The 22,826-nt window shown below is 37.6% G+C and overlaps 1 protein-coding gene across 1 annotated transcript in view; it reads left to right on the top strand.

The window, feature by feature from the left end:
• Tdrd12 (tudor domain containing 12) overlaps nt 1-22,826 on the top strand; it is an 84,735-nt gene that overhangs the window by 5,171 nt on the left and 56,738 nt on the right. Inside the window, exons 3-10 of the mRNA XM_063253393.1 lie at nt 1,708-1,844; nt 3,571-3,690; nt 8,823-8,878; nt 10,196-10,281; nt 15,440-15,626; nt 16,569-16,661; nt 21,722-21,810; nt 22,393-22,469. Of these exons, the coding sequence (XP_063109463.1) occupies nt 1,708-1,844; nt 3,571-3,690; nt 8,823-8,878; nt 10,196-10,281; nt 15,440-15,626; nt 16,569-16,661; nt 21,722-21,810; nt 22,393-22,469 (845 nt within the window). The remainder of the gene's footprint in view (nt 1-1,707; nt 1,845-3,570; nt 3,691-8,822; nt 8,879-10,195; nt 10,282-15,439; nt 15,627-16,568; nt 16,662-21,721; nt 21,811-22,392; nt 22,470-22,826) is intronic.

Genomic DNA, 22,826 nt, shown 5'->3' with positions numbered 1-22,826 from the left:
CTAGTCAGGATGCCAAGGGATGTCACTTATGCAGGATGGTTCTTTATAAGCGAGGCTGCCACTGGCATTCTTTAGTCAGCCATTCAATGAATGGGTTTTGTTATTATTGAAATTTGTTTTCAGTACTGCGAATTGGACCCAGGACCTTCCTACTGAGCTACATGCTCAGCTCTTTTGTTTTCTGCTTTGAGACAATGTCTTTTAAGTCAGTAAGTTGCCCATCCTGGGTTTGTACTTGTGATCCTCATGCCTCACCTTCCAAGAGTGCTGGAATTACAGTCACTATTCCTGGCTCAACAATTAGTTTTGAAGATTAAGTATGAGCCAGGAACTACACTAGTAACTGGAAACGAGGCAGTAAGCAAAGCAAAGATACATACAATCATGAACCAACCTCCATCATGACAGGCAATAAGCAAATTGGAGAGTTAGAAAAAGCCATAGAAAGGTATGGGATGCTGAGCATGGGGTTGCAGTTTACATTGGTTTGATACAGCATTGCCAGTCATTTGTAAGTATAAGTTTTGTTTCTGTGTTTTAAAAAGGTAAAGTAAAGCGTTTTTTAAAATTTGGTTTCTAAAAATTGTTCCTAGTTAAGAAGGAATCAAACATATTTTAAGGTAGTCTCTTACCTGTAGGGAATTTGTTTCACAACTCTCCATGGATGCCTAAACTGTATACACACTATGTTTTTACTATATATACATACTGAGGATAAAATTTAAAAATTAGTAACAAGAATAAAACACCTATAATCATAATCATGTGATAGCTTTCCATCATATTACAAAACTCCTGGTACAAATCAGCTTAAAGGAGGAAGGGTTTCTTTAGGCTTATGGATCAGAGGTTTAAGTCCAAATTCAGCCAAGTCTATTGATGTTAAACCTATGTAAAGCAGAAATATCATGATGGAGGAAAGCTCTCCTCATGGTAGCCATAAAGCAGCAAGAAAAAGAAAGGGCCAAAATAGGGAACAGCTATCAGGTATACCCCTGAAGTCACACCCTCATCATTGCTTCCCTTCTGCTAGCCAGCATTCTTGTTTCTGTCACTTCCCACTAATACCATCAAGTTATGATCCTCATAATTCAATCATTCCCTGATGTTAATCACCTGACCTTTGGGGGGGGGATATTTTAGATACAAACCATAACAGTACTTTAATAAAAGTTTGTGCTTTTGGGCTGTTAAGTAAAATAAAAATTTCTTAAGCACTAACACCTGTGATCCTGAAGCAACTCATCTGGTAACAGACAACCACTAAGTGACTAACAGCTAGATAGGTAATACATACAGTGTGGCTGTGCCAGACAGAAGATCAGTTCATGTTCTGGCATTCATTACCTCACACTACTCAAAACAGAGCCCAACTTAAAATTTATGAGTTGCTTATTTCTGGAATTTTCCACTAATATTTTTAGGTTGTAGTCATCTGTATTTAGGTTAAACTGTGGAAAAGAGGGAATTACTTGTAGTAAAAACTAACAGTGGAGCAGAATGCAGGTGATCTATGTTCTTTTTGAAATTCTTTTTCTGGGAGGCATGTGTAGTTTGGGTAGGTCTATCCCTGAGCATCTCTGTCCTTTTGTGAGGTAAAATGAGAGCTGTTATAGTTTTGAGAGGAACCTTGTAGTTCTGTCATTTTGTGACTGGGGATTTTAGCAGGGAATTTAAAAAAATAAAACCTTCTTCTTTACTTTGTAGGTTTGTGCGGTTTATTGTCAGGAGCTAAAGTCCTGGTGCAGGGCTGTTATTAAATCAATCATACCTTCAGCAGACCACTATCTAGCCAAGTGTTTCCTTGTGGATTTTGCCAAGTACATTCCAGTAAAATCTAAAAAGTATGTATGCTGTTTATATTGCTGTATATTCTTTAAGGACACAGATGTCAGTTAGGACAAGGAGAATGTCAGTTTCTAAGGGGATATAGAGATCATTCCCTTTTGAGAAAAGATGAAACAGGAATTCCTTAGCTTCAAAAAGGGGAGCGCTTGCAAGTTCCCAATTCTGCATCAATTAATTGGAAGAGCAGATAGTTAAACTGAGGCTCAGAGGACAGCTCTAGCCCCCTGCTACTTTCCTTTTGGAAAGGGCACTTCAGGTCCAGGCCCTTCTCTCTGCATATCCTGGGTTCCTTAGCCAAGTGCTCTGTTGTCTGGCCCCTCTGTTAACCTCAGTGTGACTTCCCAAAAGATGCTAGCAGGAGACAGGGGAGGTTGCTGGCCCAAGCTCAGGTTTTAGAGAGCAGAGTATAAATTCAAGTATGTAGTCCTGACTTTCCTTCTTAACTCATGAGCGTGTGGCCACCACAAATAGCAGCAATACAGTTCAGAATGAGACTGTAACTGATGCCCACTGGGCAGCCTTCACTGTTTCTGGGACCACATGTCAGTTACTAGAAAACACTAGCACAAGTTGTTTTTGGTGTTCAGGATAACTATTCTATAGTTTGCTTCCCAGAGTAAGAAATCATCAATTTAATAAATAGGAGGACACTTGTTCACTAAAGAAAGAACAATGCCAAGTGGATGTTAAAAGCAATAAGAGAGATCTCTTAAGAATCTTCATAGTAGAAAGACTTGTCAAACACTGGGAATTTACAGATATTTTAAGGAAAATGGAGATGGCCTTCCAGTTTTGATTCTGCATCTTTATATTGTTGTTAAAATTACTATTTTGCTTAACGTTGGGTAGCTTTTCTTCTTGTGTTTAGTATTTTAAGATTAGCAAGTTTGAGGCAGGAGAACTATGCACTTGGATAAAACTGTTGAAGCAATTAGTGTAGCATCTGTTGGAGGCAGAAGATAGTACAGCTGGCTAGCTGTACAGGGCATATGGGATCCAGGGAAGAGAACTAGCTTATGTTGAAATAATACCTTACCATGGTCATTTGCCTGAATGGGTTAAGAATGGAATAAAAATCTAGAAATTACTTGTCAAATCTGTCCTATGGGTCTTTTGTGCAAGGACAGCAATAATTTATTATTGACACATTCATTCATGTACAGAAACCTTTTTAGGTATGTGTGTTGCTGAAGCAAGCACTAGAAACTTTTTAATTTACAGAAACTTCTGTGTAATTCTAGTCAGTATTGAAGTTGATACTTAAAAGTTTTACACAGAATTTTCTTCACAGGTTTACTCATTATTACCCAATATTTTTCAACCTTGGAATCCTCCCTGGACCTTTGTTTCCCCTGACCTCCTGCCCCTATGCTCTGAAACATACCACAGAAATATTTAACATCTGCTTAATGCACTATAAGTATATGTATACCTGTGCTTCGTACACAAAAAGTAAAATATTTTCCACTCAAGCAGTTTTTATCCCCTAGACCAGTGATGGTGAATCTTTTAGAGCTTGATACAAATAGCCTGCTGTGGCACGTATACTTTAGGTTCACATCACTGTCATAGACTAAGTGTTTTGAAGCACTGTTGGTAGCTAGATTTGAAACAGAAAGAATTGTTTCTATTAAGTGTATTAACTATAGAGATGTATTTTAAATGCAATGAATATATTGTGTATAATGTTATTTATAATGGAACTCTTTTTCTGCTTTCAAGCATCCGAGTTGCAGTAGAATCTTTTATGAAGCTTCCCTATAGGGCGAAAAAATTCAGGCTCTATTGCACAAAACCTGTTACATTACACATTGACTTCTGCGAAGACAATGCTGAAATTGTGTAAGTACAGTTTCTCAAGTAGCTTAAATTTTTAAAAAGCTTTAAGTATGTGATGTTTATTTGAAATTGTAGAAGTGCTGAGAGTTTCTTGTTTTGTAGAAGGTAGCTTCTGAGTCACGATTGGTCAAACCTGGCTGTGCAGCAGAATTTTGTGGGTCAGTTACATTTTCAGAGGCTGTGTTTGAGGGTTTTGAAAGAGGTTCTGAGTGCTATGCTGTTTATGTTTTCTAAAAAGTTATGAAAAGTAATAAATTAACTTCTAGGAAAGCGAAACTTAGGATCGTGGACCATTAAAAAGCTTATTATCCAAGTACAGTTGTACATACTGATAGTCTCAGCTACTCTAGAGGCTGATGCAAGAGAATCGGTTGAGTGCATGAGTTCAGATAGCATAGCAAAACCCCTTCTCAAAAACAAAACAGCTGGGTACGGTGGTTCACATCTGTAATCCCTGTACTTGGGAGACTGAGGTAAGAGGATTGCCACAAGTTCAAGTCCAACCTGAACTATGTCACAAGATCCTGTGTCAAAAAAACAAAGAAGACAAAATAACTTTATTACATTGTTCCCCAGCCTTACTTTCTCTCTTCTAGGAGGTGTGGACTGTTACATCTCTGACCTTCCAGACCTTTGTCAGTGCTTTTACACAATTTTATCTTTGTAGAACTTTTAATGAAAATTAGAACACACTGTCTTATTCAAAATTAGTTTAATAATATACATCTGTTGAAGCTCTTTACCAATACATGCCCCTTTCCTTTTAGTTTTTCAGTTTTTTTCATAGATAGATGTAATTGTCATATTTAATCATTTTACTCCTGAAGCCATCTATATTGTTTCCAAACCATTTGTCACATTTACCTAAAATAAAAAATAACAAAATATAAAAAATGTACAATATACAATAATTCAATATCTTAAAATATATACTAAAATGATTATATAGATAGGTAATTTTATGTCTATATAAGATATATGAATATGGAAAAGTATATATAAACGCTCTCCCATATTTGGCAGTGTATCTTTTACTGTAACACATTTTTAAAAATATTCATTGTATAGTTTAATCACACCTGATAGGAAGGATGTTTAAAGAGCAAGCTGATGGAGATCAAGAGGGAAACAGCACAGGGGTACTTGTCTGAAGAGTGAAAACTAGCATGGGAAGATGATACCTTTCCCCCAAGCACCTCTGAGGGTGCTGGTCTAGCCAGCATTTGCAGGGCATTGCACTCTCAGCATCTCTGCCCCAGGGTGGAGGCAAATTTGTCACCAGTGATTAGAAACAATGGTATTGGGACAGAGGATGCCATGGTTTTGTATTGGGAACCCAGGCAAGAGTCCCAATTGTCAGTCTCAAGAATGCGGCAAGAAAAATAAAAAACAGAGACAAATTTCTTATTCCAACAATGGTTGGGAACTCAATGTCTCTGGATCCAACCTCCTCCACTCCCAGAGCAGCCACTTTATTTGGTGTATATAGTGACAGGTGAGGCTAACACAGGATTACAGTTCATCAGAAGACACTGACTCCAGAGGGCATAGATAATTTTACATTTAGAAGTATTTTGAGACTTCCAGGAGAACATGGCAGACAAGTAACAGCAGCCACAGAACCTCTCTGAGATTACCAGCTTAGAATCCAGGAGCAGTGCTGTGTGAGGAGTCCTAAGCGAGGGGAGATGTACCCTGCCAACCCAGGAACGAACTAAGCTGAGAGAAACCAACTGGAAATGCAATCCTGATGCTATAACAGGAACAGATAAAATCTCAGCGCAGAAGCTGGATCCTGCACCATTGGAAGCTGCGATTTGAATTTCCTGCTGCCATTACTGCGTCCCAATCTGCACGGCAGAGAGAGGGAGAGAGACATGCGCGGTGAACCAAACGGCGTTGAGAGTGGGACTGGCAGGGAGCCCTGCATCGACCTGCGGTGAGTGAGAGAAATGGGGACCCTTTCATAGATTAGGAGGCTCCAACAGAGGACATTCTGGGAACAGGCAGACTAGCTGGAACAGGGGCCTGCAGTGACTTTAGTCGCATATTCCCCTCTCAGGCGGGATTGGTGGGGAGTGCTTGGCCTGGTGACACCGTGGACTAAGATCAAGTAGGCTAGCCCAAATCCCTGTGCCTGGTGGTGCACCCTAGCAGTGAAATCTTCATTAGGTTGATCTGGAGGGGCGGGACCAGCAGAGGCTGCCCACGTCTGTGTCTCCCTAATACACTGCAGTGGGCGGGAACACCTACCCGAGACAATTCAAACAAACTGTAACAGACAAAGAGAAAAAAAAAAAAAAAACTGGGCCTCCTACATACGCTTGTATGGAAGGAACAAAAAGTATGGGAAAAGGGAGCAACAAGAAAGGGTCCTCAGTCCCCAATCCTGAGAACACTGATCCAGGAAAGGGAAATGCAAAAGAGAATGAAGACAGAAAGCATACAATATCAGACATGGCACTAATAGACATAAAGCGTTATCTCCGGAGCCTCATAGACGAGTTCAAAAATGAAGTATTTAATGAAATAAAGCAAGAAATAAGTAGAATAGTTAGAGAAATGCTAAGCACTGCCCAAGAAAAAACAGATGGTGGAATGGAAGAACAGAAAAACTGGGGAGAATTGTTTGATGGAGAAAATAGAGAAAACATAGAATACGTGAAGCAGGTTCAAAGAGATTACCAGGAAACTAAAAACTTTATTGAAAGCTGGCATAACGCTTGATAGAAACTAAAGATAGATTATCAGAACTGGAGTGCAGATTTGTAAGGTGGGAGCATGAAATGAAAAACGTCTTAAAAATAACAAGAAAACAATAATGCAAAGGCTAGAAGATGATAAGAGCATCTATAACTTAAGAATTAAGAACATAAAAGAAGAAGTAGGGACACAAACAAATCAACTACAAAAGCTATTCACAGAAATAATCCAGGAGAATTTCCCTAATTTAGCAAAAGGTAAATATACTCAGATGTATGAGGCATATAGGACCCCAGCCACCTACAACCCAAACAGCTACACCCAGGCATATAATAATCAAAATTCCAGAAATCCAATATAAGAACAGAATATTAAAAGCCATCAGAGATAAGAAACAGATCACTTACAAGGGAACACCCATCAGAATTACAGCAGATTTCTCGGCACAAACTATCAAATCACGAAGAGTGTGGGGGGAAATAATTCAAGCTTTGAAAGATAACAACCTCCAGCCAAGATTGATATATCCTGTACAACTGTCCCTAGAAATTGATGGAAAAGCAAGGTGCTTCCAGGATAAAGAGAACTAGGGGAATTTGCAACCACCAATTCAACTCTACAGAGATTACTGCAGGATATTCTAAAAATGAAAAATACCAAGATTCCAGAAACAGTGGCAGAGAGGCCACAATGAATGGAGCAGAAAGTGAGATGAAGAAGACAAACTGACAACTAATGACAGAAAAAGAGCTCAAGAGAAATGAGGCAGAGAAGGTTGGATGGTAGGAACAGCCATTTTGGAGAAAACAAGACGACATAATAGGTAGTGCTAATTTAATCTCTTATTTTGAAGTCCCATCAAGCTTTTGTTCTTCTGTCTCCATCGGTTTTAACCTGTTGTATCTTATTGGATTGTATTATATGTGATAATATAAACAAAAAGTTTTATAGACAAGGAGACTATATAGAAACCATTGTTCATTTTCTGTTACTTGATTCTAAATACCCTGTAATACTGTCATTCTCTTGAACGGTTTGATATTGTCTTGATTTGTTTGGTGCTATAGTATACGAAGTTATACCCAAAGATTTTAAGGGAAGAGACACTATGGTAACTACTATTATGTTGAGATTATCTTGTGGTGAAACACTATTTTGCTTAAATGGTTATGCTTTGACCTGTGCTGTTTTGTTGTTATGCCCTCTTTTATCTCAATCTCCCTTTTTTAAAATTATTTACTTTTATCTTTTTAATTAAGGGAAAAATAAATAAAAAATAGCAGGATATATTATAGTAACCCACTTTGATTTCCTATTAACTTGATTTGAAACCTTGTATTGCTCTCACCATCTTGTTTTGACTGATTTTCCTCTATTCTGTTATGCTTGATAGTACTAAGTTCGAAAGTATAGGCAACAACTATGAAGACAATAAGATTCGTTATGACGCCCATTCTGGTTGACTATTATCTTCTTTTGAAGTCCTCTAATGTCTCCAATGTTCTGGTTTTATTGGTCTTAATTCTTTACTGTTTTGTTCAATTTTATTATAACTGATGATATAGGCAATTCTTTTTAAGATAACAAGAGGCATTATGGTAACCATTGTTGATCACCTTGTATTTTGTTTTTACATTATGCATTATGTCCATCCTTTTGATTTGACTGACTCTGTCCTGTTATGTCACATTTGGTTTTACTTTCTGCAAAAAAAGTAATAACTGTGGGAGTAATAAAACCCAAAATGTGTAATTGTCATAGTACAAAACAAAAGAAAAGAAAGTGCTCTAAAGGTTATAACTGCATGTATGTTTAAGTGTATAAGATAGATAACCATATTACTGAGTTTTGTTGGATCATTGAACAAAACTGCTTGCAGTCTCACTGTTTGAAAGTCCCCTCTATATGCTTTAATTTTGTAATTTGAACAACTATTTCTAAGATGACAATATGTAATTAACTAGTGATTGCCTACTGTTTATTTTTTCTGAAATTCTGTATAACTTGTACCCTTTTTCTGTTTTTTTTTCTTTTTTCTCCTTAAATAAAATTTTAAAAAAAGTGTTTTGAGCTAGCGTATAATCCTGTGATGATTTAACAAGTTGTAGATGATCTTGTGCTTGGACAAGTCAATGGGAAATCTCAGATGGGTGGTACCAATAATCCCAATCTTCCCTTTTATCCCATAGGGAAATATGTGAAATTAGCCATTGTGAATTTGTGGTCCCCAACAGTTTTGGGTGTAGGTCCTCTCCTTGGGACCTCTGAGCTATGTGTTTTTGCACTGGTGCAGGGGATATTGCAGGATGGGAGTTGGTTCCCTGTTATCTACAGCATATGCTTGGTATTTAATGTCAGAAACAGCCAGTGAGTGATTTACAAAATGATCCTATTACCAGCCTTAGTGAAGTTGAATCTGTTTACTACTTCAGACCTGCAAAGAAATGGGACAGTGCTGCTATCCAGTATTTTCACAACATCCTGAAAGGTAAGGCCAGTGCATTGTGTTTGCTGCAGGCTGCTTTGAGCTGACATCTGTGGTGACTTACTCTTCTGTCAGCAAGTGGAGTTGAGATGTGCCTGCCAGGGCCTACTCCACATGGGTTTCGTAATTACCTGAAGTTTCTTCCACTGCAGATGTCACTCTGACTGTACCTCTGGGACTCGAGTGGATGAGGATATCAGCAGTTGACAACTGAAATTAGAAAGGGGCTGTTCTTGTGGATGTACCCCTACATCCTTGCCTCTTAAAAATTTCAACAATATAAAATACATCGATGAACATTTTATTGAACTAATTGATAAAATGCTGACTTTAATGCACAAGGGTTATATATTGTGTAATCATCATTGCTAATTTAATAGATACAAGATGTCTGGCTGTTTAGGGTACTTTATTTTATATCACTGACATAAAATATAGTCCCTTTCCTAGCGTCTGTCCTCCTACCCTCTGGTAGTGATCATTCCTCCCCCTGAGTTGGTGTGAGGTGCCTGGTTGGTCCTGGTCTCCTATTGTCTGGGTAAAGGAAAAACCCAATGCTTTGAACTAGGAGATGTGGAAGATTACAGAATTCACTTGGTCAGCAATCTGGGCCCTTGCATGCTCTTTAAGGGAGATGGGAGGTAGGAATATGGTGGTGAAAGCAGTGGTGGTGAAACTACTGCACACATGTCACAGTGGGCTGTTAATTATCATTGAAAACTCTAAAAAGTTCACTATTACTGGTTTACAAGAAGCAGATTGTAAGTTGAATTTTGCCCATTTCCTATGGTGTAGCCTTGAACAGGCACTTAACTTTCTCTGAGCCTGGTCTCTTCACCTGTAAAGTGACAGCAGTACTTACTTCAAAGGGTTGAGGTAAAAATAAATGAAATGTGGTATAAAAATGACTTGGCACAGTGCATGATAGCTGTCCCTAAATGGAGCTGCTGTTTGAGTCCTTAAGTCTGATAGCTTAGCCAAGAAGGCTGATCCATAAGCCATATGAGGGAGTGGCTAAAATGGAGCACTCGTAAAAGGATTTGGGAAGATAGAACCTAAAAAAATATTTGAGGTTATTTTAGGGTGTCAGGAAGACCCTGTTGATGAGAACAAAGGATATGCTCCCTACTCCAGCTAGGAGTCTTGTGTGGATCACCAGCCTCTGCTGCCTTTGTTTGGGGAGCCATCCTGCTTGAGCAAGCTATTAACATTCTGGCACTAGATACTCTTAAGTGGTTTGCAGAGACTAGAAAATAATCTTAACTGCTTCAAATGTGCATTTAATATTGGCTCATTTGTGCTTTCATTTATGCCTTTTAGCAACTACCCAGGTGCAAGCCAAATTATGTGCTGTGGAAGATGATACTTTTGAGGTTTACCTTTATGTAACAATAAAAAATGTAAAAGTAAGTAGAATTGTATTTTTAAAATATTTTATCATTATCTTAAATTTTTATTTAATAAACAATAAACCTCAGGAAACAGTATAATTTACACAGCATACAAATTGTTTTTGTTTTTTGAGACAGGGTGTCTATATGTAGTCTAGGATGGCCTTGAACTTACTGTGTAGTCCAGACTAGTCTCAAACTCACAGTCCTTTGTTCCTCAGCCTCTTGGTGCTGGGATTACAGGTGTGTGCCACAATGCCTGGCCAAAAAGTATTATATTATTTTAAAAAAAGATAAGCATAACAATGAAATCAAGTTTCAAAACAGGTTAGTAGGACAGTTACAATAGTTGATATATTGCATATTTTTGTTTTCCTAGTAGCTACTCAGAGTACAAAATACAGGCATGATATCTTGTGAAAGCAATATTAGCACAAAACGTCTTTTTCAAGGAACTAAGAGAAGCGAGCTGTGTAACTATCTTATGTTACATGTAGTTCTTTATTTTTCCCTTTCTTTCTTTCCCCTTTCTCCCATAACTGTTTGTCTTTTCTTTTGAAAAGTTTCTTCCCAATTCACAATATCCATTTTACATTTTGGATCCTGTTTACTTGTTCAGTTTCTCACACTAGTTAGATAATATGTTGTTTACATATGTGGGTCTGATTTATTTCACTTATGAGTATTGTCTCGAGTTGCATTCATTTTCCTATAAATGTCTCCAGTTTAGCCTCCTTTATGGTGGAGCAGTACTCCATTATACAAAAAAAAATCACATAATTTTTTTTAAATCTATTTATTAGTTGGTGAGCATCCTGGTCATTTCCAGGATTTAGCTATTACAAATTGTGTTGCTGTAAACATGGGTGCACATATATCACTGTTACGATGTTTTTAATTTTTCTGGAATGATATCCAAGGGAAATAGCTGGTTCAAATGGGATCTCTCATCATAGTTTTTAAGGAAATCTCTACACTGATTTCCACAGTAGTTGCACCAGTCTACATTCCCATCAACAGTGCAGAAGGATTTTTTTTCCTCACTGCCCCTCCAACATTTGTTATGGTTGAAGTTACTTGTTAATGTTTCGGGGGTAGCTTAAATAAGAAGTTAGCCACAATTATGTTTCTGTCTTTTGATTATTTTAAAAATTACTTTAGCATTTTACCAGGATGGGATCTCATTTGGTAATGAAATTATTCCTGTGGTGATAAGTATGAAATGTTTTCTTATAAGAGGACATTATTTCTATAAATTTACTCATCTGCTGTGGTTCACCTCTTTTTGAGATTTTCTCATTGTAATTTGTGCTCCTTGGAAGAATTCAGCGATCTTAAGTGTAGAAAGAAAGGGGACATGGCATGTGAGAGCAGTCTCCCTCATGCTGGCTGCTGTTTCTGAAGGGTGTGGCAAGATACAGCTCTGTGCACAGAACACAGACCTGGGTACTCAGAATCCATAAGGGGCATCTTGCTAGGGACTCCTTCCTTCCCTCCCTTTCTTGTGGCAGGGATGAAACCTAGGGCCTCACACATGCTAACCACATAATCTACCTATGAACTATACCGCCGTTTCCACCTAGGGATTTAAACATTTTTGTTTTGAAATAATTTTAGACAGCAGAGATGCAGAATAAATGTGGAGATTTTTGTGTGTGCTTTACACACATTACAGATTCCCCTAATGTTGATTGTATAGAATCAGCACAGTCATCAAAACCAGAAAGTTAACATTGATAAATACTGTTTTTAAAAATTCTAAGACCTTATAGGAATTGGCCAGTTTCCTTGGTACTTTTTCTAGTCTAAGAGCTGATCCAGAACCCCACACTGTTTCTAGCTGTTATTGTCACCTTTGTCTTCTTTAGCCTGAGACAGTCCTCAGTCTTCCCTCACCTTTCATGCCCTTGACACTTCTAAAAGTTCTGACTGCTGTTTCAGATGCACCTGCTGTTTGTTGAAGATTAGTTGAGGCAGTGCATTTTTTCCTAGAATGCCCCCAAAGTGAGGATGCACCCTCTCAATGCATCTCTGAAAGGCATTCATGCTGGGAATATATCTAACTACTAGTGATTATTTAAGTTAACCACTTGGTTAGTGTAGTGTTGGCAGGCCTTTCCTATTCAAAGCTGCTGGTTTTTTTCTTTTGAAATTAATTATAGGGAGATATTTTGAGATGTGTAACTATCCATCAATGGTTCTTTTAAGTGTTAGTACTGTGACTATGCATGGTCCAGCACTCAAAAGGAGAGGTAGGAGAATTGCCATGAGTTTGAGGCTAGTCTAGATTACCTAGTGAGTTGAAGGCAATCTTAAATTACATAGTGAGACCCAGTCACAAAGCAAAAATGTTAGTACTGTGGTGTTGACCTGTTTCCATCAATCCACCTGTACCACTATTAGTATGGAGTTTGGTTATTTTATTTGGAATTTATGATCCATTCCTGTTATTCTCTCTCTCAATAAGAATTGGTCTTTACAAATTTCTTCACAGTGGTTTGCAACTTTTCAAGGTGCCCCATCATTTTTTAACCCTCCCTACTTTCTGGTCCCATGGGATCATTGTGTCATTTTTTTAACCACAGCTCTGGAATCCAGTTCAAGAAACTCTAGCTCATTTTTTAATGAGTGTAAGATGAGGGCACTGTATGTGTAGGAGCACATGTCCTCTCAACAGAAAGAGTTACACTTTAAACCACTTACACCACTGCCATCTGTGCCTGTGTCTCTGACCCCTCCCTCTAACTAGTTTCCATTCTGACCCTTTGTTTTTCCTTATTCTTAACACCTTTTTCCAGTAGTGAGAAATCCTCTTGTTAGCTTCAGTATGTTTATTTGCTCAATCCTATTATTCACATAATTTCAAAATCACTAGTCTACAATTCCTATAAAAAAGAAATTTGTCTCTAGTCTTAAAATATACAGCCAAAATACTGTTCTCAAAATTGCTCAGGTTTTTCTTTTTCCCATTCTCTTCAGTGTGATTATTCTTTTGTAGTAAGGTTCATTTGATAACTAGTTACTGTGCATTTTGGATTCCTTACATCCTGCTTGATTTTACCTGTAACTTTTCACTGCTTATTTTGTATATTGGTAAAAAAACTGAAATGTTGGCTATAGAAAGTATTTTGTAAAACATCTCTTCTAATATAAATTCTCTCCTGACTTGGTTTCCTCTTTTCAAAAACTGGGTCCCTCTTTTGCACCATCTTGGTTGGATGACTTACATTTATTTCATGGTGGTGGAGTGGGAAAGGTGGGGAGGTCCATGCTTAGCTGAGTGAGAAATTACCAAGAGATGCACAGGTCATAATTGCCAGAAGATAGGGCCAACAATTCTTGGGACTACAGGGATGTCTCAGGGTGTTCTAACTTTTTGGCTTGGCTCCTTTCATTCAGAAAAATTAGATTATTACTTTTTGTTTGGTACTGGAAATTGAACTCAGAACCTCATGCTTGCTAAGGTAGGTGCTGTGCCACCGAATCATATCTATGGCTCAGTCAGCAAATTAGATACATCTATGTTGCTGCATATATCAGTGATTCATTCTTCTTAAATGTCAAGAACTTTCTTTTATGTAGATATACTAGAATGTACTTACCCATTCTCGATGTATATTTGATTTGTGGTCAGTTTGGGGCTAGTGCAAATATTCACGTGTAAGTTTTCCTATGGACCTATGTTTTTATTTCTCTTATGTAAACATTTAGGAGTAAAACTTGTGGATAGTATTTAGGTATTAAAAAACTGCCATATTGTTTCCCAAAGTGGTTGACTATTTTACTTTTTTTTTTTTGTACCAGGTATCAAACTCATGACCTTGCACTTACCAGTCAAGTGCTTATGCCACTGAGATAAATTCCCGGCTCCAAAGAGGACTTGCTTTGGACATAAACCTAATGATAGAATTGCTGAATCATGTAGTAGTTCTGTTTTTAAATTTTTGTGTGTGTGTGATTTTTTTTTTTTTTTTTTTGAGACATGGTCTTGCTCTGCAGTTTGGTCTCACCTTGAGCTCGCTTTGTAGCCCATGCTGGTCTTGAACTTGCAATAATCCTCCTGTCTCAGCTGCCCAAGTGCTGGGATTACAGGCATGTGCCACCATGGTCAGCTGAAAGAAATAGCTAGATAGCACAAGCTAATGTTTCCTTTTTTTCTGTATTTTTTTCTTTTCTTTCTTTTTTTTTTTTTTTTTTTTTTCAGTACCAGGGACCAAACTCATGACCTCATGCTTGCCAGGCAGGCGCTAACTCTGCTGAGCTAAGTCCCCAGCCTTTGTCTTTAAATTTTTAAAGAAACATGCAAATAGGGTTTGTTTGTTTGTTTTATTCCGGGAATTGAATTCACAACCTCATGCTTGCCAGGCAGGTGCTTGTGCCACTGAACTAAATCCCCAGCAAGGTTGACTATTTTATATTCTCATCAATGTATGAAGCTTCCAATTCTTCCACCTTGTCTTTGACTTATTTTTCAGAGATTCTTTTGAGGCAGGATCTTATTATGTAGTCTAGATCAGCCTTCAACTTGCGCTGTAGCCCAAGCCAACTTTGAACTTGCTGTCTTCCTGCGTCAGCTTCTTTAGTAATGGAATTGTAGCACTTTGACTCTTGCTGGTCATTCCAAAAGGTGTGTAGTGGTGTCTCTTTGTGGATTAGATGTGCATTTTCTGAATGACAAATGACACCTTGTGTTTATGACAATTGATATATTTGATGTGAAGTATTCATTTAAGTCTTTTGCTTGTTTTATTTTTTCATCACATTGTTTTCTTTTACTGACTGGAGACAGTTCTTTATTCTGGATATAGTCTGATACTTGATTTAAAAATTTTTTGCTCTATTTCTTCTCTCTCTTTTGAAGAGAAGTTTTAAGTTTTGATAAACTCTGACTTCTCCATTTTTCCTTTTATAGTTAGTGTCTCCCACCAGATCTTTTCCTGACCAGGCTCTGTAATCTTGTGTCATCCTCAAGATGTTTCTATTTTATATACCTCCTGATCCTTCATCAGTACAGAGTTGGTAAGAAGTATTTAGTTCACTGTTACCAAAGCAGAAGTCCAGGCTCTGTCAGATTGTGTTATAGTTTTTCTGAAGATTGAAATTTGGGGTTCAGTTTGATATGCTTGCAGTCACTTGACTATGCTCATCCATAAAATGTTTTAACTTTTTGCAGGTTTGTGTTAATGATGATCTAGTTGCAAAGAACTTTGCGTGTTATGCATCACCCACAAAGAATGAATATCTTGATTCAGAGAAAGCAAGATTCAATATAAAGCCAGACTCCTTTTCCAGTAAACCCAATCCAGCACTTACTCTTTGGCCAATGCTTTTGCAGAGAAAAGATTTTCAAGGAACAAAAAGTGAGTGGATACTCACCAATGTATAGTTCCTTTAAATGGTTTTTATTTTTTAATATCAGTATATTGATAGAAAGAGGTTTATAAACCTTTCCATATATAGAGACAGACATGAATTCTGTTTAAAAATTAAAGTTTAATTTTGATGAGCCTGTAACAGATTTTATGGTCCTAAAGCTCTTATAATTTGTTTTTACGAAACCAGGAAAAAACTATTCTCAATATTTTGTTAACATTGCAGTACATTTTTAGAAGTCTTGTTGTTTGTAATTTAAAGATTTTAACAAAGCAGGATTTTGAATGCTTAGAATTATTAGTTTATTTTTGTTTTTTTGAAACAGGGTCTTATCATGTAGTTAAGGTTGGCCATGAACTCCTGGCAGTCCTTCTGTCTCAGTCTCCCATGGCCTGGGATTATAGGCATGTACTACCATACCTGGTTTTTGTTTTTAAGATAGGGTCTTGCTGTATAGTTCAGGCTGCCCCTGAACTCACTGTGTACCTCAGGCTGACCTTGAACTTGTGGCAATCCTCCTGCCTCAGCCTCTGGAGTGCTAGGATTATAGGCATGTACCATCACTCCTGGCTCTTGGTTTGGTTTTTTTTTTTTTATTTCTCAAATTCACTTTATTCAAAACAAAAAAGGGGAAAAAAACTAAAGCAAAATTTCAAAGCATGTCAATCAGGGTGGCTTGGATTTTATGTACTTTTAAAAAGAGCTATTTAATGCAAATGATCTTAGCATGAAAATATGAGAAGAGAGTAATGGACCACAGAAAACAGTTTTAAGTGTTCTCTCTGCTTTGTGATTTTAGTCCCCTCACATGCAGCTGCCCTCTTGTTAGGGCTTCTTTAACTTTATAGTAAAGCAAGTGCAAAATTGTATCAACCAATTCATGTTTTGTTTTTTATTTCATGGTTTAATTTTGAAATTTGTGATTTCAGGTTCACGTGGTTTAGATTTTCTGACACAGTCTCTCCAGCACACATGGTACAAGGGTGTTGTTGGTGACCTTGGACCAGCTGCTGCAGTACTGGGTGAGTCTTGCTAGTTTGGTTCATTTATCATTCATTTATTTTGGTGCCAGAGTTTGAACCCAAGCCTTACGTGAACTACCACTAAGCTACACCTGCAGCCCCTTAACAGTTTAGGGATTATAAAGACAGCTATTTAAAAGGACTATGGTAATTCTTTCCCCTAGCTTCTTCATAATGTAACTAATTTATGGAAAAAATGCCAACAGTGATCATTAACCCTGCAGTCTATAGTTAGAGATTTCATGGGGTAAAGAACGTAACAAGCACATGAACAGATGTGGTGGTACATATCTGTAGTCCCAACTATTTGGCAGGCTGAGGCAGGAGAATCACCTGAGCTTAGGAATTTAGGGCCAGCTTGAGAAATATGGTAGGATCCATTTCCAAAAATAAAAGGGGCCAGGGGTTTAGCTCAGGGGCATAAGCGCTGCCTTGCAAGTGCATGGTTGTGAGTTTGATCCCTCATACAAAAAGGGGGGATGGGAAAATGGGTGAATGACTGAATGTAGACATGTATCATTGAAATTGGTAGCATCTGAAATGATTCAGACTTGCCAGGTGTGGTGGCACACGCTTATAGTCCTAGCATTCAGGAGGCTGAGGCAGGAGAATCTCCATGAGTTTGAAGCCAGCCTGGGCTACTTAAGTAAGCTCAAGGCCAGCCTGAACTACATGGTGAGACCTTGTCTCAAAAATATTACTGCTATCCCAGTATCCCGCTGTGAAGTTCTGTACCAATTTTACTGCATTGTCTTGATTGGCTTTGTTCTGTCTTGTTCTGTTGCATTTTTACTATCTTCAAAATAAAATTTAAAAAAATTCAGACTCAAATACAATACATATAATTGTTTTAAACTTGGAAATAAGAGCCATGTATGGTGGCAAATGCCTGTACTCCTGGAATTGTCTTGACTTATATGAGAATTGTGACATCCCAAATCCACATTGACTCACCCATGTATTTATGAAGCACAATTGTTTTAGGGGCTTACCTGGGAAGGACCAGTCTCTGCTCTTGTGAAGTTTATATCTGTCATTTCAATAAAATTGTCTTTTTCTTTTGTGATTCTTGGGATTGAACCCAGGGCCTCATGGTAGGCAGATGCTTTACCTCCACGCTTCCTGCAGACCTGAAATCAATGGTTTCTCCAGATTGCCTTGGCTCCCATTATGGAGAATCATAATTTCAAGCCAAGATTTAAAATGAGGTGTGTTTTTTTGCTACTAGGGTGTCATTGTTCTCAGGCACTGATAGTGGACAGACCTAGGAACTGTGTATGTATCTCTCTATATGTGTATATGTATATGTAAGTGTACATTTGTGTATTTTATATCTATGTACCGAAAAGCAAGAGCTTGTGTATATGTGCTCACACATTTATCTTTCTTCTATAAATGTTTTGAAAAAAAAGGAATCTATACTAATATGTACTTCCATTTGTGATTACTGCTGAATTGAGTCTAGTCAAAGATTCTTCATCTGTCATCTAGTTCTTTCTTTGTTGTTTGTTTGTTTTATTTTTTGAAATAGGGTTTCACTGTGCAGTTCAGGCTGGCCTTGAACTTACTTCATAGCTCAGGCTGGCCTTGTAGCTCACAGAGATTCTCCTGCCTTAGCCTCCTGAGTGCTGGGGTTACAGGTATGATCCACCACATCAGGGCATCTAGTTCTCTTCAGCCTTTTTAAAAACCTTTTTCCATTTTGTATCTCTGAGTTGCTTTCTGAGAGGTTTGATTTTTATTTGCTTCTGAGACGGGACCTTGCTTTGTTGCCCAAGTTGGCCTCAAAATCTTGGGCTCAAGCGTTCCTGTTAATGTCAGCCTTCTGAATACCTGAGGCTAAAAATGTGTACCACTCAACCCAGCAACCTGATGACTGTGGCATGTTGCTTAGAGTTCTAACTGTTTTTTTTTGTTTTGTTTGAGACAGTGTCTTGCTATACACTTCAGACTGGTATAGAATTTATTATGTAGCCTAAGCTGGCCTCAAATCCATGTTGATCCTCTGCCTCAGCCTCCCAAGTGCTGGGGTTACAGGCATTTGCCACTATGCCCAGCTGTAATTGATTCTTTTTCATATTTGCCTATTTTACATATCTACTTGTTTTGGTTCATTAGTGCTATTCTTTTTATTAGTACACATTTGCCATAAATAATGATCACATTTATCTTAGGGAATTTTTACCCATAAATACTATTCTTTATCTACTGGGTATTTAATTTTTAAATTGTCATTAGTACATGTTTATAGTACATAATGTTTATATTCCCTGTGAGGAGTTAGTACATGGTAAATATTTTAAATAGATTTATACTATGGTCCTTTTCAGACTTTTCTTTTTGTTTTTTGGTACTGGGGATTGAACTCATGACCTTGCACTTGCCAGGCAGGCACTTAGGCTTCTGAGCTAAATTCCCAGCCCTTCAGTCTTTTTTTTCTCCCCACTGAGACAGGGTCTTTCCGTGTAGTGAAGGCTGGCCTTGAACTCACTGTGTAGCACAGGTTGGCCTTGAACTCATGGAGGTCCTCTTGCCTCAGCCTCCTGAGTGCTGGGATTATAGGCGTGAGCCACCATACCCAGCTTTCAGGATACTTTTTATCTCTCCCTTATTATCATTTATAATAGCATCAAATACTTTGTGACTTTTATTATTTTTTTTTAATTTTATGTTGAAAGTAGTAAAATACAACAGCACAAGACAGAATAAAGCCAACTAAGATTGTACAGTGAAATTGGTACAGAACTTCACAGCAGGTTACTGGGATGACAGTAATAGGTATCACAGTATATTTTGTTATCTTTGTAATAGTTCTTTCAATCATGTGTATCAAAATAAAATGAAATACAGAACATTACAGAACTTATCAAAACAGAATATTGAATAGAGCAGTATCATTAATCAGAAAAGCGCAAAACAGTAATAAAAATATTTGCCTTCAAAGAGATGGTAAAAGGAAATCCCCCTTATTTGCTATGGTCAGCCTCCCAGGAGATGCTCAGATTTCTGGTTCCCATTTGCTAACCGGGGAACAATAGAAGGGCATAGGGGAAGTGGGATGTTTGACTCTAGGCTGTGCACCAGTAAGTTCATTATTGCTTAGCAGGGAGGCAGGCTGGTTGCTTGCTTTCCCAGCTTTGTAAGTTCAAACATGGCTCGGGTCTCAGGAGACACTGGTTGTTCTCCCCTGGAAGGGCCGCAGTCTTCCACACTGCAGCCGCTTACCAGGGAGCAAGCTTCTTGCTTGGTTTCCCAGGGTCCTAAGTTCCAATATGGCGTGGATCTCAGGAGACACTGGTGGTTCTCCCCCTGGCAGGGCCACAGTCTGCCACTGCTAAACAGGGAGGGGAGGTGCTTGCCTGGCTTCCCAGTGTCCTAAGTTCCAACATGGCACGGATCTCAGGAGACACTGTGGTTCTCCCCCTGGAAGGGCTGCAGACTGCCACACCGCCACTGCTTACCATGGAGGTGAGCTTCTTGCTTGGTTTCCCAGGGTCCTAAGTTCCAACATGGTGTGGATCTCAGGAGCTGCTGCTGGTTCTCCCCCTTGAAGGGCCGTAGTCTCTGTGATTTTTATTTAAGAACTTTAAAAAATTTTTATTAGTATGTATTTTCAGTATATAATATTCATGAATTATATTCATTGTGGGGACACATACATAGCACAAAGAGCTTGCCCCATATGGATGTTTTTTCTTGGTGGATTTTAATTACCACCTCTGTTTCTGGATCCAGATAAGTTTGTTTTTGGCTGAAAGCTAACCTGAAAAAAAATATGATTCTAGGCTCCAAGATTGCATACTATATAGTACTTTAAGGAAAGATTAAATGTTTACAGTATTACAGATTTCTAGTGTTTGCTATTACTTTAGTGATTTGTATTATTTAATAGTTGAAAGTTGTAACTCATTTCAATATGTATTTCTCTTTCTAAATAGTTAAAGTCAGCACTTCTAGAATTGTTTCAGTGTTTCTCTAACATATAATCACTGAGTTGGGTTTCCTTTGTTTTTTTTTTTTTTTTTACTTGAAGACATGCCTCAGTTTTTACACCAATGTTTAAATTAGCTAGCTTGATATCTATATTATTAACTAAACAACTTTTGCCACTTCGAGGTCTAGAGGATAAAAGGTACTTGAAAGAATCTGGTGTATAATGTTTTCCAATTTCTTTTTTTGTTTGATTTTTAAAATTTCTTTTGCTTTACAGTTTTGATACCTCCAGGGTTTAATTCAGTCTGTATTCAATAGCTTCTGTGTGTAGTATTCAATTACGATATGAGATGTACAACTGTAATCCTGAACCACGGCTAACACTGAGTTCTGATTGATACTGTTACTATTATCTGATAACACGTCTTACCAAATTTGTGATGTGAAATGGTAACTTCCATGATACTAATGGATTCCAGAATGGGCACAGGAGCAGGATTTCTCTCTATTCCAGTGTCTGGGTCTTCAGATGGGAAGATATAAAGCCTGGTATAACTAGCCAGTTTGATTCGTCAAAGACATATGCAGTTACGTTTCTGGCAGTTGATGCGTGCTTTTGCATGGGACCTTGATTGGGTCTGTCACCCAGAATCTCACCATGGTCTTTCCATTTGGTTTTTTGGGCTTCCTCACAGCATGTCAGCTGAACTTCAGAGGTGCATAACCCAGACAACAAGTTAGCAAGTGTGTTTGTGTGATGTAGCTTTAGAGTCACTTCACATCACCCTCATGTTGTTATTAGCCCACCCAGGTTCATGGGGAAGAAATACAGATTGCATCTCAGTAAGAGTCAAGAGTCACATTATAAGAAGAATATGTGTGTAGGTAACACAGTTGTGACCTTCTTTGGAAAATATAGCCTGACAATTTGGGAAAATAAATTGTTTTATTCTTGGTAAGCTGGTATGGGAATTTTTTAGAACTTTAATTCCATTGGGTAAAGTTAAATACACAAAATAACTTCATGTATTAAGATTTTACAGTGATATTTGTTTGTATGCTTTTTTGTTGTATTTCTTATCAAAGTAGTTTATCAAAGTAGTTTTTTTTACTATTTTATCTTGCAGATAAAGCTGTAAAATGGAATATGGATTCATTGAGAGACTCATCTAAAAAAAAATCTGAACATCAGCCACAGTGTGTCTCTTTAAAAGATGTAAATACCGTTGTGTTTTTAAAATGTTCATTAAATATAAAGTTCATATAGAGTGAATAACATTTTTCTATTATGAACCCAAGAATATTTCAGTTAAAAATATTTGGCTATAGTGGTTTTATTTGTGAAAAAATAGACTTTACATGTTTGCTTATTTTAAAAGAGCAAGGTAATTCCAACTTTTTCTTATCAAGCTCTTGTTTTTGTTGAGTAAGGGCCTATGTATAAAATCAGGAATTTATCATCATTTTAGTAAGGATGTGGAAATCTGAAATTTGAGGGCACTCAAATAGTTAATTTTAATTCTAAATTGCCTTCCAGTTCTTTGCACAAGACAGGTAAAAGTAATTGTGGTCCAGTTTAAAGAGTAATTATCTGAAATGCCAGCTGGTTACTATTTGGATATTTTAGTCTAGTGATTATAGTCACAGCATAATCATCCAACTTGCCAGCTCTTTGTCTCCTTATCTGTGTGTGCATAAAATTTGTCCATAATGGTTGTGACAATTTCCATAGAATTTTGGTTCCAAAAAAATATACATCTTATTAAACATACATATTCTTTCTCAATACTTTTTATAGTGTGTTGAATCTTCAGCTTACTGGCCAATAAAAAGAGGCATAACCATATATGCTGATCTAGACGTACTGGCAGAAAGGTAAGATTTGAAAATTTAGTGTAACCCACTGGAGCCTCCATGTAATGCATGGTCTTCTATAGTAAGTCATCCCCTGGTATCTTTGGAGGATTGGTCCCATGACCTGGAGAATACAAAAATCTGGATATGCTCAAGACTTGTACATAGAATGGTAGTAGTACCTATACATAGAATGGTGTAGTACCTATACATGTTGATCCATGTACTTTAAAATCATCTCCACACTACTTACAATACCTGATACAGTATAAATTCTATATAAAGGAGAGAAACAGAGAAAAAATTAAAAAATCAGGGATTCCTCACAATCTCGTATAAAGGGCTTCCTTTCCAGTTTGCTGACTGTGAAAGGGGCCT

Source organism: Cavia porcellus, unplaced genomic scaffold (assembly GCF_034190915.1).
Source record: "Cavia porcellus strain 051 isolate PalLab524CR breed Dunkin Hartley unplaced genomic scaffold, mCavPor4.1 scaffold_7, whole genome shotgun sequence".
Taxonomy (NCBI): Eukaryota; Metazoa; Chordata; class Mammalia; order Rodentia; family Caviidae; genus Cavia; species Cavia porcellus.
The sequence above is the reverse complement of the archived record's forward strand: the minus strand, read 5'-3'. Positions and strand labels throughout refer to the sequence as shown.